Source organism: Pygoscelis adeliae, unplaced genomic scaffold (genome assembly GCF_000699105.1).
Source record: "Pygoscelis adeliae isolate BGI_AS28 unplaced genomic scaffold, ASM69910v1 Scaffold32, whole genome shotgun sequence".
Taxonomy (NCBI): Eukaryota; Metazoa; Chordata; class Aves; order Sphenisciformes; family Spheniscidae; genus Pygoscelis; species Pygoscelis adeliae.
In genome coordinates, this window is record NW_008824368.1 from 1,735,492 (window position 1) to 1,750,479 (window position 14,988).

The 14,988-nt window shown below is 37.4% G+C and overlaps 1 protein-coding gene across 1 annotated transcript; it reads left to right on the top strand.

The window, feature by feature from the left end:
* Window positions 1-1,195: 1,195 nt before the first annotated feature.
* Window positions 1,196-13,561, top strand: NEK3 (NIMA-related kinase 3). Its single transcript, XM_009319942.1, has 15 exons — window positions 1,196-1,324; window positions 2,149-2,242; window positions 2,458-2,555; window positions 3,580-3,663; window positions 4,319-4,386; window positions 4,506-4,592; window positions 5,672-5,726; window positions 7,638-7,838; window positions 8,193-8,262; window positions 8,924-8,970; window positions 9,874-9,973; window positions 10,369-10,515; window positions 11,572-11,706; window positions 12,377-12,503; window positions 13,480-13,561. The coding sequence occupies exons 1-15, from the start codon at window positions 1,208-1,210 to the stop codon at window positions 13,544-13,546; spliced, it is 1,497 nt and encodes a 498-aa protein (XP_009318217.1). The 5' UTR covers window positions 1,196-1,207; the 3' UTR covers window positions 13,547-13,561.
* Window positions 13,562-14,988: the final 1,427 nt, after the last annotated feature.

Consider the following 14,988-nt stretch of genomic DNA (forward strand, 5'->3'; position numbering starts at 1 on the left):
GCCCTCGGAGGTGAGTACCGCCTCCGCGCCTCACGCGTTGAGGGCCCGGCGGGGCTTGAGGGGCTCCGGGCGGGCGTCGGGCTCCCCCCTTCAGGGGAAACCGGGCCGTAGCTACCAGGTGTACCTGCTATTAATGTGAAGCACACACCGAGTGTGCCCGTCCCCCTGAAAAACACCATCTTTAGTCATTATTTAGGTGCTTTCAGTCAGTTAATCAATGTGTTTATTTTTCAGCCTCTGAGTAAATCGGCCTTTTAACCTTTCAGAAACAACGAAGCCCTGAGATGCCTTCTAAAAACAACTCATCAACCCATTAAAAACACTGTGTGCACACAGGTGTATACATAAAGTGATGTCTGAATCGTGGATAACTAACTTAAAGTACCAACGTTTCGAAAAAAGCACATAGTCTGTAAATCCAGTGATAGGATGCGTGGGAATGGTTCAAAGCTGCGCCAGGGGAGGCTTAGACTGGACATTAGGAAGTATTTCTTTACCGAGTGGGTGGTCAAACATTGGATGGTCGATGCCCAAAGCCTGTCAGTGTTTAAGAGGCATTTGGGCAATGCCCTTAATACTGTGCTTTAACTTTTGGTCAGCCCTGAAGTGGTCAGGCAGTTGGACTAGATGATCATTGTAGGTCCCTTCCAACTGAACTATTCTATTCTGTTCTATTCTAAATCTGCCAGTCATTGAGGTCTTTGCACACGAACACCGGTAACTTTTTCCAGTTTGATTCTGCTTATGCTGTTTTAGGTGAGAATTGTCACTGGATGCTTGAAGCTGGTTTATATTATTGTGCCTGTGAGTTTTGTTTAGCGTTATGAAACCACCTGCAGAAGTGCAGGTAACAAAAAGAAGATGCTAAGTTGTAGGGCTATAATTTACATTTTCAAAAAGCCTTAGCATTCAAAATAAAAAAATTGCGGAGATACACTGTACGATACTTTGAGTTGAACATTCTGAAGGCCTCATTTTCAGCAAAATCAAAGTAACAGTGATTGGAATTGTATTTATGGTAATTCTGTACAGTTGTAGGTACCCACATCTATCACCCATTCTCATTATTTTGTGGGTTTTTTTTTTCTCATGCAGATTATATTAACAACAAATTACAAAAAATGGATCAATGTCATGACAGAGTTTAGAAGATCATCCTGTGAAAGAGAGTGTTTGAAGAGAAGTGTTGGACCTAGGCTTATAAAGCATGGAAGAATACAAAGTGTTGAAAGTACTAGGACAGGGATCCTTCGGCAGAGCTCTTCTAGTTCATCATAGACTCAGTGACCAGAAGTATGCAATGAAGGAAATAAGACTTCCTATGGTAAGCGTGACACGTACATCACCTCACACACCACTTAAACAAAATTTAAAAAAAAATCAGAATTCTGGATATATTTTTGAAACGCTGAACACTTTTGCTGAGAGTTTTGTGTATTAGACAGTTGCGTAGTATGGCTACTATATAACGATGTCTGAGTCTATGTTGTTGATAGTAAGCAAAGTAGCAAAATCTGATCTGTTTCAGAAAGTGTGTGGTTACATTTTGGGAAGTATAGCACATAGGAGGACACTCAGAATGAAACCCCTGTTCCCCTGATGCCTGGGTGGCTGGATTCCCGTTGATTTCACTAGAACGCAGATTTCATCTGCAATACCTAATGAGGAAATTAGCCTCATGTTATTGCTGGTAATCAGATATTCAGGTTACCTTCTCTGCACTTAGCTAACCAAAAAAATCGCAAAATGGGAGACACTGGCTTTATCGAGGCTGAAGCTCAGTTAATACCTGGGCACTTGACTTTATACTGAGTTCATGCAGTGTAGACTGTCAGCTGTTCCAAAGTCAGTGCGTGCTGCTTTGTTCATACTTCTGCATTTTTTAAATAGAAGAAGTCATTAACTGAAGTAGGAAAATATCCTCTCAAATTAAAAAAAAAAACAAACTCCCCCAAACCCGAAGAAGTCTTCAGCTAGCAATAAACCATAGATTAAAAAATAATGGGGTTTTCAAGTTTCTAAATGACTTCTTAAAATAACTGAAGAACAATTCTTAAAAATATTTTCCTTTTGGAAAGTGAGGTGCATTGTGTGTATATATGAAAATTCCTTAGTGTGACATTTATATAAGTGTACTTACATTTTCAGTCTTCATCTGATGTAGAGAACTCTAGGAAGGAAGCAGTTCTTTTGGCTAAAATGAAACATCCAAATATTGTTGCCTATAAAGAATCATTTGAAGGTAAATATAAAAACTTAAAATATCTTTATTTGTTTAAAGTTGCATACTCCTGAAGGATCAAGATCAGTTTTTTGTTGTTTATAATACTTTATAAACAAAAAACACATTTATGGTAATATATAATACATAGCATGTAGTTGGAGCTTTATAGTAAAAATAATATACTTAGCCTGCTAATGAAAATACTAATTATTCTTAAATTACCTAAAATTTAGCTGATGGACATCTGTATATAGTGATGGAATATTGTGATGATGGAGATCTAATGCAAAAGATTAAACACCAAAGAGGAAAGTTGTTCCCTGAAGATACGGTAAGAAAAGACATTGTTTTGAACCAAGGACCTAGGAATCCTTTTTTATGTAAACTGAAGCACCCTGCATCGCATAAAACAAATTATAGATATACAAACACCTTGAAGTATCTTAAATGAAATGAAGACACTTACAGATAGAATAGAAGCATTATTTCTTTGATAATTTCCAGCAGAACAGGATGAGAATTGGACTGAAAGGAATAAAAAAGAAATTGCTGTCTGTATCTGGGAATTGTGCAGGCAGTATGAAAAACAGAGTCAGGTTTGCATGCATAAATTTATGCAATTAAGTAAGAATTTAACACAAATCTCAGCCAGAATTTAAAGCACAGTAAGAGGTACTGCAAAAGAAAAGTAAATAAAGCACTCTAGTAAGATAAATGAAACAAGCCAGGAGACTAAATGCTTGCATTTTTTGTAGCAATTAAATGTTTAAACCATACAGCAGGCATTAACTCCTTTTGTCGCAGAGGCTATAAAATTACTTAGGAGAAGGTCCAACCTGCTTCCTGCCACAGTTAGAAGCATCATCTTAGTTAACATGAAAAGACCAAAATCCTCACCTAATCTAATATTTAGATTGGCCAAGCATCTCTAAGAACTTTATTTTGTGCTTCTAAAAAGAATGTGTTTCCTTTTAGAAACAGTATTTATCTCAGTGTGGGGTTTTTTGTTTGGTTTTTTTTTAATTTGATAGTTTACTATGAAATTGTAATTGACATGCTTATAAAATGACCGTCAGATAAAGTGCCACGTTTTGACTCCCTAGCTTCATTATTGTTATGTATTAGGGTTTTCTAGACACAGGTAGCAAATGTTTCTTCTGCCATGTTAAAATATACTTTATCTTGAAGAATTCAGTCTTTCATGCTGACTGGAGGCCATTGTGCTAGAGTTACTTTTAACTCCCAGATATTCTGAACATGCTTTTTTTTTTCTTTCTTCATGTTTTTTTATCTATTAGTAAAGTATTCATTATATACAGCACGGAGCCGTTATAACTCTTAGTTACTCTTTTCAGATCCTTCAATGGTTTGTGGAGATGTGCCTGGGTGTGAAGCACATTCATGATAAACGTGTGTTGCACAGGGATATCAAATCCAAGGTAAGAGTTTTGTTGCCATTAATGAACTCTCTTCTGCATGCAAAAGTTCAACTCCCTCTTTCATAATTTCCTGTTACTGCTACATGCTGTGTTTTTCATTTAGGCTTAAGAATATTAGGTAAATGCAATTGTTGAGTGTATGGGATGACGTAACATTGTGGGTGTAAACGTTATCTTAAGTATAGCTATACCCTTCATATCCACACTGCTGGTAGCGCCAATTGCTTGTGACAGACTGCATATAATTTAAAACAATAACAGGAGTATAAAACGCGTATGGAGTATGCAGTTTGTAAATATCTTGCCTCTCATTTTTTCTTTTTTACTCTTTCCTAGCAGAAAGACAGAAATTCAGAAGAAAGTGTGACCTTAGTAGTTTGAGTACAGCATAGAGATTAAGGCATTTCTAAGCTGTGATTCTTCCTCTGCTACTGATGCTGGGGCTTTAGGCCCATATAACCTTTCCATCTCCCTTTGAACACAACATAGTTCTTAACTTTTTTTTGATAGAAGTATTAGGAGAAGCAAGTAAAAGGAAACATAAAGATAAAATATCAGAAGTGATTGTCACTGTGTTTTCTGTATATACAAACTACAGAAGTGTTTCCTAGAAGAATATTTAAGTATGTAAATCTGTCCTTCTCTTGAAATGCAGAACGTCTTCCTCACTCAAAATGGAAAAGTCAAATTGGGAGATTTTGGATCTGCGCGCCTTCTTGCACAGTATGTGCACATCTCCACTGATCTCAGTGGTGTAAAGTTTTATTTCACCACTGATTAATAGTACAGATGTCTTAAATAATTACTTTTCATCTGGCGTTTCTTCTTTGTCATTTCAATAGTCCAGCATCATATGCTTGCACATATGTGGGAACTCCTTATTACGTACCTCCAGAAATATGGGAAAGCATGCCATACAACAACAAAAGGTATTCATGTTTTCAGTGGTGACAAATAATGCCTGACTGATGTACGTCTTTTTAGTGTTGTCTCAATCTGGCTTTGTGGCTTATCCGTATTTGGTTTGGAGAAGATATGAGCTGAGGAATATTTAGAAAGAGGTAATTACAGTTTTTTTGAGATGAAAAGGCCTAAATTCCTCTTTACTTAGGTAACTGAATGTACAATATCTTTAGTCTTAAAAGTTTGAAAACTGGTGTGCAGACCTCTGTGCGTTTGGGAGTGTAAATACATACATACAAACATACACACGTATGTATGTATGCACATACATATGTATGTGTTTTGTGTCTTTTGGCTGGTCTTATTTTTTAAGCTCTTCTTGCCAGTCCTGATAATGTAGGGATAATGGCTACAGAACTGATGACTTGGATTTATAGAGCCCAGTTATTCTGGTCCTTATGCAAGAACTTCTGAGAGCATCTTGATAGCATGATGTTTACAGCTTCCTCCCAGACTCCAAAATACTAAGTAATTTTATATCCCCTCCCCTAGAACTGTTCTGTGACCCTAGGTGTACCTGAACCAAGTGACTCATTTTTCACAGGAAGGAAGAAACCTTCTAGTGTTTAAGTTTTTTCTGCTCCTCTTGCAAGAAGCACATCAGTTGCTTCTTGTGCAGGTGGCAGTACTCACTTTGGGTGGAAGATGACGGTTTTTTTCTCAGTAGGAGAATTCTCATTGGCAAGGCCAGAATTCCAGCTCTCAGAATTAGGATCGTGTATCTGCCATCTGATGTTAAGGGACATGGAATACAAAGGCTTTGAAGTGTGGAAGGATAAATATTGTTGCAGCAAATTGCTTAGGAGACATTCTGGGAATAAAAAGCCAACTACAACTGTATGACAATCATCCTTTTTTAAAATAAGCAAGATCATTTCCACTGGAGAGGTTAAACATATAATTGTATTGTCTTTTATGGTTACTTACATTTATTTCTTGTTTATTCAATTCAGTTATGTACACATAATGAATTTCACTTTTTCTAGGCAGGATAGTAAATTGTGATTTTTGGCTCAAAATTTCTAATCTTTCTCCATACCTACAGTGATATATGGTCTCTGGGATGTATTCTATATGAGCTGTGCACTCTTAGACATCCAGTAAGTATAGCTTTATTGCTATGAGAAAAGTTTTGGAATTCCTTAAAATTTAATTAACAGTTAGCTGTAGTTTGATGGATTCACAGGCAATTATTTATTTGACTGACGTGTTTGCTGCTGCTTCTGAAAGAGGGGAGTATTGCTCCACCCTTCCCACCCCTCCTCCACTACGTGCCTTCTGTTTTTTCAGCAGCTCTTGGACCTATTGGACCCTTCTGTCAAACACTCAATTTTCTAAATTGTTAGAAAAAAAATATTTTTTTTTCTTTCTTGGTTCATTTTCCTCAATATCAGTGAGGTGATCTGGGCCTTATTAAGGAGTCCAGCAGCTGCCAGTCTGGTTCCAGATATCTGCAGGCACGTTGCAATGAGCATTCTGTTTTACAGGATCAAGGTGATCACTAAAGATGGAGGCAAGGACACTCAAAATCTTTGCTAACGAGCATATATTGTATGCAAGTATAGCAAAATATAGTAAGCGATAAGCAGTGTTGTACCACATCAGTGATACACCTGTTTGCTTAATTTTCAAATCACTGTCCTATTGGGACAGCGGGAACCTTGATGGATGGTTCTGTCTCTCTTATTTCTGGGACACCGTCTTTTACAGTGTTGATGCTATGCTTCCGATGTGTTAACTTCCTCTGGCTTCTATATACAGACACATGGCTAACACAAGAGGATATATCCTTATCAGGATATATTTGTTTTGCAAGAAAATGAGATCATCCTAATTTAAGGTCATTTTGTCTTAGCTTTTTGTAAGCAGCAGTTTCATTTCATTGAGCTAATGCGGCTGTAACTGCTAGCAGTACAAGAGTTTAGAAGTTTATACTGTACGTGCCTGAGTGATAAAGGAGTCTGTGCATAGGCGTGTGTTAGCCTACGTAGGTCGGCGGCAGGGCTTTGGCAGTGTCACATCTATTCCAGCGGTACTCAGAGCTGGGATACCGAGGGGTGGAGCATTCTTCCCTTTTTAGTGGCAGTGAAATGTTATGTGTCTGTTTCTAGGTGATGGTCACGTATGTGCTTGCATAATCTATCAGAGGTGATATAAAAGGATGCTGCACGCCGTGGATGCTTGGCACCCTGCAGCCAAGCCAGTGGCGTGTACCAAAAGAAAGCTGGTTTTGTAGTTCTCAGCCATTTTAGCTCGGGCTGTTTCCATCCGTGGTTATAACTGTCCCTGCTGACATTGCAGTCTCCGATGACTTGTACTTGGAAGCAGGAATTCCTGACTGAAGATTGGTTAACAGTTAGCTGAGAAAAGTAACAACTTCAGCCATTTCATGTAGATTTGCAAGAGGATATTTGTGCCTTGATAGGCTACTTCTGATGATTTTTTTTTTTTTTTTTTTTAAATCAAAGTCTGCATCTTTCCTGGCTTACAGTTTCACTCTTGCAGTTTGATTCTGATCTCAAGTATACGAAGTAAAGGACACTAAGATGATCCAAATTTTCTCAATGCTATATTCCTACAAAAATAAAGTTTAAACAATCCTAAATTTATAGGATTAACTCCCACCTGGTTTCCAGTTGTACAGGTTGTTGTTTGCAGTGTCCATTATGATCTGTTTTTAGTCAAACTTTGTATGCAAACTGTGATGTTTTCATTCTCCACAAATTATATTTCTGTCATTATTAACATAATTAAATGCCTATGTAATAGCCCTACAAAATGTAAAGGAAAGCTACTGATGTGTTCACTCAGGGTCATTATTTTACACATCTGAATTAGAGCCCTGAAACTGTCAAACTGGGAGCCAAATCAGTATGGTAATAGGGAGCCTACATAGATACATACCATGCGTTTTTATATAATAAATGTTAAAATTGCTCTTAAATTATGTCAGCTGCTTTTTATCTTATGCTTAAACTCTGTGCTCTAATGTTCATTTATTTTTAATGCAGTTTCAAGCCAATAGTTGGAAACATCTCATCCTTAAGATATGCAAAGGGTCCTACAATCCACTACCATCTCACTATTCCTACGAACTTCATTACTTAACAAAACAGATGTTGAAGAAAAATCCCCAGAATCGTCCATCAGCCAGTACTATTCTTGCAAGAGGTTGCTTAACCAAACTTATAAAAAATCGCTTGCCTTCTGAGGTACGGTATATTCTTTGTCTCTAGATTTAAACAATAGTATCTACATTTTAGATACTAAATAAGTTTCTTTTGTAGTTTGTTAGCGTGTAACAATATGAAATGTAGTGTTGTGTAGGTCTTACTCTAAAAGCCATAAATACAGTTGTAGACTTCTCAGAAAACTGAGTTTTTAGAAGCGTTTGTTTTGAAAAAAAAAGTCGAATATTGACGTGATGCTGCTAAAATTAGATATTGTTAACTGTTAGCTGTAACAGTGCTTTTGTATAGTAAGTCTATTTTTAACAAATAGCACATACAATAATTTGGGAAAGTTTAAAATGGTACAGTACTTGCATCTCTTCATACACATTCCAGATGACAAATGAGCTTGAGCAGGTATTAAAGGAAACCAAGAAACATGAAGGCAATGCAGCAAGACCAAAGGGTAAGTCAGCAACATTTTTCTTGATGTAAGTGTTGTTTTCTTCCTTTCTAGGAAGAAAATTAACTCTATCCCAGCTGACACCAGGACAGTATGGAATGACAAAATGACTAGGAATTGTAAGATCTTAAATACAGCTATAAAACATTGTTATATGTTCAAACCTACTTTTAATTATTTCAAAATCTAATATTATTGAACTTGTATGGAAAAATGCTTGAAGGCCATAAATTAGATCCCAGCATGAGAAGTACAGTGCAGAGCTGCAATACATACATTGTAAGTCTTAAGACTTGTGCTAGAATTAAACCTTTCAATTTTAAAATAAGCAAAACTTTTAGCTGTTGCATATATTTTAAATATGACAGTGCTTTCTTTGCCAGAATATGGTGAAGCAAGTTATTTTCATTATTTAATTTTTAGAGAGAATGTTGGATTTTTTCTTCTGCATAAAATTAGCTACACCAAAATTTGTACACATTTGGAACTGAATAGTAGAGGGACTCCCTGTTGAGGATGAGCTACACTGACAGAAGTGTGAAGAAGCTTTCACATAATTTTCATTGCTTGGTTCGGTGGCGTTGCTGTCATACTCTGGAATACCACTTTACCACAAATGTTTGCTAAAGGTACTAACTCTTGAACCTGTTCCTTAATGTATCAGGTAATGTCACGGCTGGTGGATGCTCAAATAATAAGAAAGAAAATAGGGTAAGTATTCAAATATAAATATAATATTTGTATTTTAGTAATTTAGAATGTTCTGTATTATAGAAAAGTTCATATGGAAAATTATTGGTATGCTAAACCATAGATCAGCCTACTAGGTCAGCTGTCATCTGTGTTCAAATTGCAGAGTTTTCCTGTGCATTTCCCACCACTGTAACTTTTTGATGCTTCCCACATTTAGTTTAATTCCACAGTGGATTTCCTTACAACCCTGTCAAAAAAAAACAACCCCAACCCCCCCTCTCCTGTTTTTCTAAGTTTTGGGATACTGCAAAAATTGATGCATTTTCTTTGCTTTAGGGACACATTTTGAACAGGCTGCTGTGGAAACAGTCTAGTCTGGACATAATTCTCACTAGGTTTTAGGGCCCATGTTGAGATTTCAGGTGAGGAGAATTAAGTCACAGGTGGACAAGAAGTCACCTGTGGGTACATTATAGCACAACCTGGCTCAGCCATATTGAGTATATTTTTCAAAACATGCTGCCAGTAGGGCTTATTTTTTTTCTTTTAATAGACCTGTCAATCTGAACAGCTTAATATTTGGGTACATCTTGTTCTCCCTGAGAATATGACTCATTTATCTTTATATTGCTACTGTTCTTAAATGTAAAAAAATAAAACCACAAATTGTGTCAAGTAACTACATATGTGCTTAACTTCAAAAACCGAGATTGTCGGTCAAAAAAGGGCATGCAGTGTGAAATGCAGTGCAATAATAGATACAGTGCAATTGCAATTGGCTTCATGGTGTCAGTGGTTTAGTTTTCAGATCTTTAGGCCAGCCATTTAATAGCAAAACTAAAATAATGCCATGTTAATATTACTGCTTTGTTTTTCTTGACAACAAGGATAATGTTTAATACAGTCTTTATTCTTTTAAAGCAGCGTAAAGATGAAAGCAAGCATAGCCCCTTAGAAAGGAAAAATATTACGAAGGATTTGAGTGAAAGCACAAAGCAAGAAAGGAAATCTGATGAAGAGGGTAAGTTTTACAGTTTTAAGGTTGATGCATTTCCTTCTATGTAGTGATATCTAAATGTCAATGATCCAGCCATTTAAACAGGTAGAGCATACAAGTCTGCACCTATAGAAAACCACGCCACTGTCTGTTACTTCTGCAATTATATTGATCCTTACTGCTTATCTGAGATTTAAAAAAAAAAAAATTTTTAAAAATTTAAGAAAAAAAATCTTGGCCAAAGTGTTGAAAACTTTTGGTATAGAGTAAATATATGGGGAACTCTTACCAAGTTCAGTCTTGCACCCACAGAACCAAATGTCACTGTTAGTGAAGTGCTGTATGCTTAGAACTAGTTTGCATGGACAGAGAATCAAATTAGATGCTGGTTATCATCCCTTTTTTTGTTGCAATTACAGTAGAAACTTCTGACGCCCTCCCAGGAATTACTGATTTGTCACCTCCCCACAGGAGGCAATGGGAAAAGAAGATTTCCAACACTGTAGTGGATGTCCTGGAAAACGCATCCTTGCTTTCTTCCAGTTTTACATCTGAAGAGGCTAAAAGTAAGATTTAATTAAATGTGGTTTTAACTAAAGTAATATCAGTGGTTTTTGACAGATTTTAAAAGCCAAAATTTTACAGGGCATATTTAAAATGATGTAAAAATCATTTTAAAATATTTTATTAACAACACTCAAAAAGTCCGCTGTGCTGAAGAGAATTTCTTAGTGGTCTTGTTTGACAGGAGGATTGCAAAGAGTGATGAAAGCCGCATTAGCAACCCTAAAATTATAATAATCTCTCAAAAATTATCCTACCAACACTCCTCTTGATATGCCGTTTGTGCAGGTAACACTGAGGAATTCATTCGATGCAGAATGCAGCTGCCTGTCTTTCAAGTACAGCTGTTACTATTGGGAGCATGTAACATCCGTACCTCTACTTCTGTTGTCATTTAACACAGAGATAATGCCAATGACAATAACTATTAATGATGTGAGGCAGAGATTCTTCTTCCACATCAACAGCTGTTAATTAGAACACTTAAGATGGGGTTTCTTCTGAAAAAAGTTTCAATTTTAAAATGCCCCACACTGTATGTGATTGTTATAATTGTTTCATGTGATTATGGATATGTATTCTAAGTAAATGTGAATGGATGCTATGGAAATAAATAATCAAGATATGAGTAGTCAGGAAATTCCCAAGTTGTGGTAGGAACGTTACATGATAATTATATTCGGGGCAAGGGAAGAGGACAGAATAATGCATGTATTTAGGTGTTCTGCTATTAAAAGGCACAAAAATGGCCACAGGCTCCATTTTGTGAGATTTATAAAGCCACCAAATAAGCTTGCAGAGACTCTGACTCCTCACACCGCTCAGGCAGTTTCTGCTGGCTCCCTGCTAGCAGAAGGCTCCGCTGTGGTCCTCCGTAATTTTCCTTCCTCTTAATGCTGATAGTGTCAACCTCAGCACGTTGGAAGGTCAGCAGTGCTACAGATGGGAAACATCTAGACTCTTTTCTTGCTGTATTTCTCTCTTGAATGTGATCTTTGTAATCCACACTGCTAATGCAATTTTGTCTAAGTAGTATTTATTAATGATTTTATACCTAGGTGGCTGTGTTATAAACTACAGTGAAAAAAAGCCACGTAAGCAGTGGAACAAGGAAACTCCTCAGACCCTGATGAACATTCTCAGTAATGCAGATGTCAGCTTAGCATTTAAAACATACACAATTTATAAACCAGGTAAATTCCCAGTTTGTGGGCAAACATTTTTGCAAACAGGTTTATTAATAAAGACTTTTTTTTTTTTTTTCCATACATAGCCACTATGTATAGAGCTTGTGCACTTGAGTTCATGTCACAACAGGCTGGTTTGGTTTTTTTAAAGTTTGCCCAATGAAATGTGGGATTACAAAAACCCAAGCTGAGAATTCATGAGTGATTGTACATCTCCACCACATCTCTTTATGAAGAACTTTCACTTGCAGCTCAATAGCTGCATAAGGTTGTGACATAAATGCAGCGACTGCAGAGCCGTGCAGTCTCAGTCTCCATCCTGCTAAGCGGCCTGGTGTATGCGTTAGGGAGGTGCAATAAATGGGCTGTAGCCCCATCAGGTACATACATCTTTACTAAATCAGTAGTGCCCTGTTTTGAAGACAGGATGGTAAGATGGCACGGCAAAAAATAACTGTAGTCTATAGATGTGCACAACCACAGTCATAAATACTTGGTCTGCACTTCAGTTGTGTTATTAGTTTATTTCCCCACTTAAAATAGGTAACAGCTTGTATTGGAATCTGCTAAGAACTGGAGACGAGTTAGAAAGACTATATTGTATTTATAATCTTAATAATTTTATTTTTAAAATTAAAGGATTTTGGTGACATTTTTCATTTTTATACTTTCAAAGCTTCTGAAAATATATTTAGAGGTCCACTTTCCGATGAAACTGAAGCATCTGATGAAGTAGATGGTGAACATGAAGCTATTGCCATAGATTCTGAGGGACTTGAGTCTAGATCTGATGAAGATGACACGTACGTCCAAATGACATCCTTGTATTTTTGTTTTCTTTGGTTCCTTAAAGTGATTTTTCCAAAAGACATTCCCCTAAAAAAAAAAATCAGTATTTTTCTCGACATCTAAATCCATCCCTCTCTTACATAATATTAAAATTTAGTACCATTTGATATCTTATTTGATATCTGATATCCGATTTGATATCAGGTTTTCTTTGCTATATTTATAGTTGTTGATAGTGTTGAGATTAAACAGGTTGCTTGTTATCAGGAGATTGTTTTTGCTGATGACTTTGCAAAAATGAAAGCATGAGGTGAAATCAGATCCACAGTGAAGTGTAAAACCTTGTTGCATGAAACGTCTGTGTACTCTGACCTTGAAATCAGATAACCAGTGGCAAATCCACTTGCCTAGTGGTATGTTTGCTGTATTTGTGTATTATTCTTCCTACTCTTTCATGCATAGGGCAGTAAAATCACTTTGGTACCTACTTACTGAGACAGATTCGTAGAAACTTTTTAACTTCAATGTTCTGTTTATGTTAGTGACCCACTTTTTCTGTTTTTGAAAGACCAGTGTGCGTCAACACATTCTGAACAGAAATACTGTATTTTACAGATGTGTGTATGTTTTGGGGGGTTTTCTTGGAATCTCAGAAGCTCAGTTTATGTCTTTGTTTATTTTTGTGGCACTTGGAGATGAACTACTTAGGCATGTATTACTGCAGTTCAGCTGCAAACTGTTAATAATGCATTTGCAGTAGCTTAGTATATGCATTTGGTTTTGCTTTTGATAAAACTTACTTGGGTAAATTCAGAAGAGAATCCCTATTGGTTCCTTAATCACAGTGCTGCAGGAAATAAGTCTCTCGTGTTGATATTTTTAACATAATTTCTCCTAGTTGTAGGGTAATTTTAGGGGAAAAAAAAGCAAACAAAGATTTATAAAGTTGTATTTTGCTTTGCAAAATAACATTTTGAAATCTGTTTTTAGGGAGTTCGAGGAGGATGACCCAGACTGGGTGTCGGAACTGAAATTGGTATTAAAACACAGCGACTGAAATCTTGAATTTACCTACGATAACTGAAGTTAGGCTTGCCAATATTTATAATCCAAATCGTTGTTAATAGTTGTAGTTATTAATAAAACTATTTCAGTCAAAAAATTCTGAGTGTGCATGTTTTCTGTATCACAAAACTGAGGGTGAAAAATGCGTAACAAACTTTTTTTAGCTAGAACAGTTGCAAATAACTAAACAAGCCTAGACACTAAATGTATTTGGAGTTGGTAATAACTTTGTAGAAATGTTCAGTCAAAAGCATTAGTGCTAACAGCATTGTTCAAATTGCCCCCTTGTCAATTTCAAAGAGATGGTGTAACGCTATGAGAGTATGTAGCGCTTTTTTTCCTGACTACATACTGAAATACTACATAGTAGGAATAGCTGATCTTGTCTGAAGGGCATGTTATGGAAAACATTTAACTATGCTAAATATTTGAGGCTTTAGTTCATGCAAATATTAATCCTCTGAAAACTCTTGAGGCTGAGCTTTTGCCTTAATTACTTCCATGAAAAGGTTTTTATATATGGCATTGCATGTGTGGAAGGAAGCTAATTTGTTCATAAATGAGGATGAATTTTCCAATTTAGGTAAGGAGACACTTCTGCTGCAGAAAGCATTATGGGCAATGTCATGTTTGGCCTCTGTGCTGGCTACTGGGTACTAAATAGTCATTTTACAAAAGAAGCACGGCAGGGGAGAGCAGAAACGCTCTCAGCAGAGTTAGAATCAGAATTTAGGTTGGAAAAGACCTTTAAGATCATCTAGTCCAACCGTTAACCTAGCACTGCCAAGTCCACCACTAAACCATGTCCCTAAGCACCACATCTACACGTCTTCTAAACACCTCCAGGGATGGTGACTCAACCACTTCCCGGGGCAGCCTGTTCCAGTGCTTGGCAACCCTTTCGGAGAAGAAATTTTTCCTCACATCCAGTCTAAACCTCCCCTGGCGCAACTTGAGGCCATTTCCTCTTGTCCTATCGCTTGTTACTTGGGAGAAGAGACCGACACCCACCTCGCTACAGCCTCCTCTCAGGCAGTTCTCCTGGGGAAGGCTGTTCCGGACTGTGTCCATGTAATAAATAATATTAGAGAATAATAAATATGAAAAGCTTTAGGAAATCTGTAGATGTGGTACAGAGCCATTTCATAGCGCACCTCCCGCGTTGCACATAGGCTGGTACTTGAGGCTCTGCCAAGGATTCAAGAACTTGAGGCAGTCAGGATTTTCTTTTGGGCCACCCTACTCCTGTTACTGACCACCCAAAGCAAAAGACGCTCGTCGTGGGAGGAAGGTGCGGTGTGCGTGAGGGAAACAAACCTCCTGCTGCTCACCGCGGGCCCTCGCCGTTCCTGGCCGCCGCTCCGGGCCCGGCTGCGGGCGCTGCCGCCTCACCGCTTCAAACGCCACACCTCCGCCGAGGGGGCCCGGAGCGCT

What these genes read in the sequence shown, in the direction of transcription:
- NEK3 (XM_009319942.1), top strand. Translation starts at nt 1,208, where the DNA reads ATGGAAGAATACAAAGTGTTGAAAGTACTAGGACAGGGATCCTTCGGC. An exon ending in CTATAAAGAATCATTTGAAG is followed by an intron (nt 2,243 to 2,457) that starts GTAAATATAAAA and finishes CCTAAAATTTAG; the next exon opens with CTGATGGACATCTGTATATA. An exon ending in AGATCTGATGAAGATGACAC is followed by an intron (nt 12,504 to 13,479) that starts GTACGTCCAAAT and finishes ATCTGTTTTTAG; the next exon opens with GGAGTTCGAGGAGGATGACC.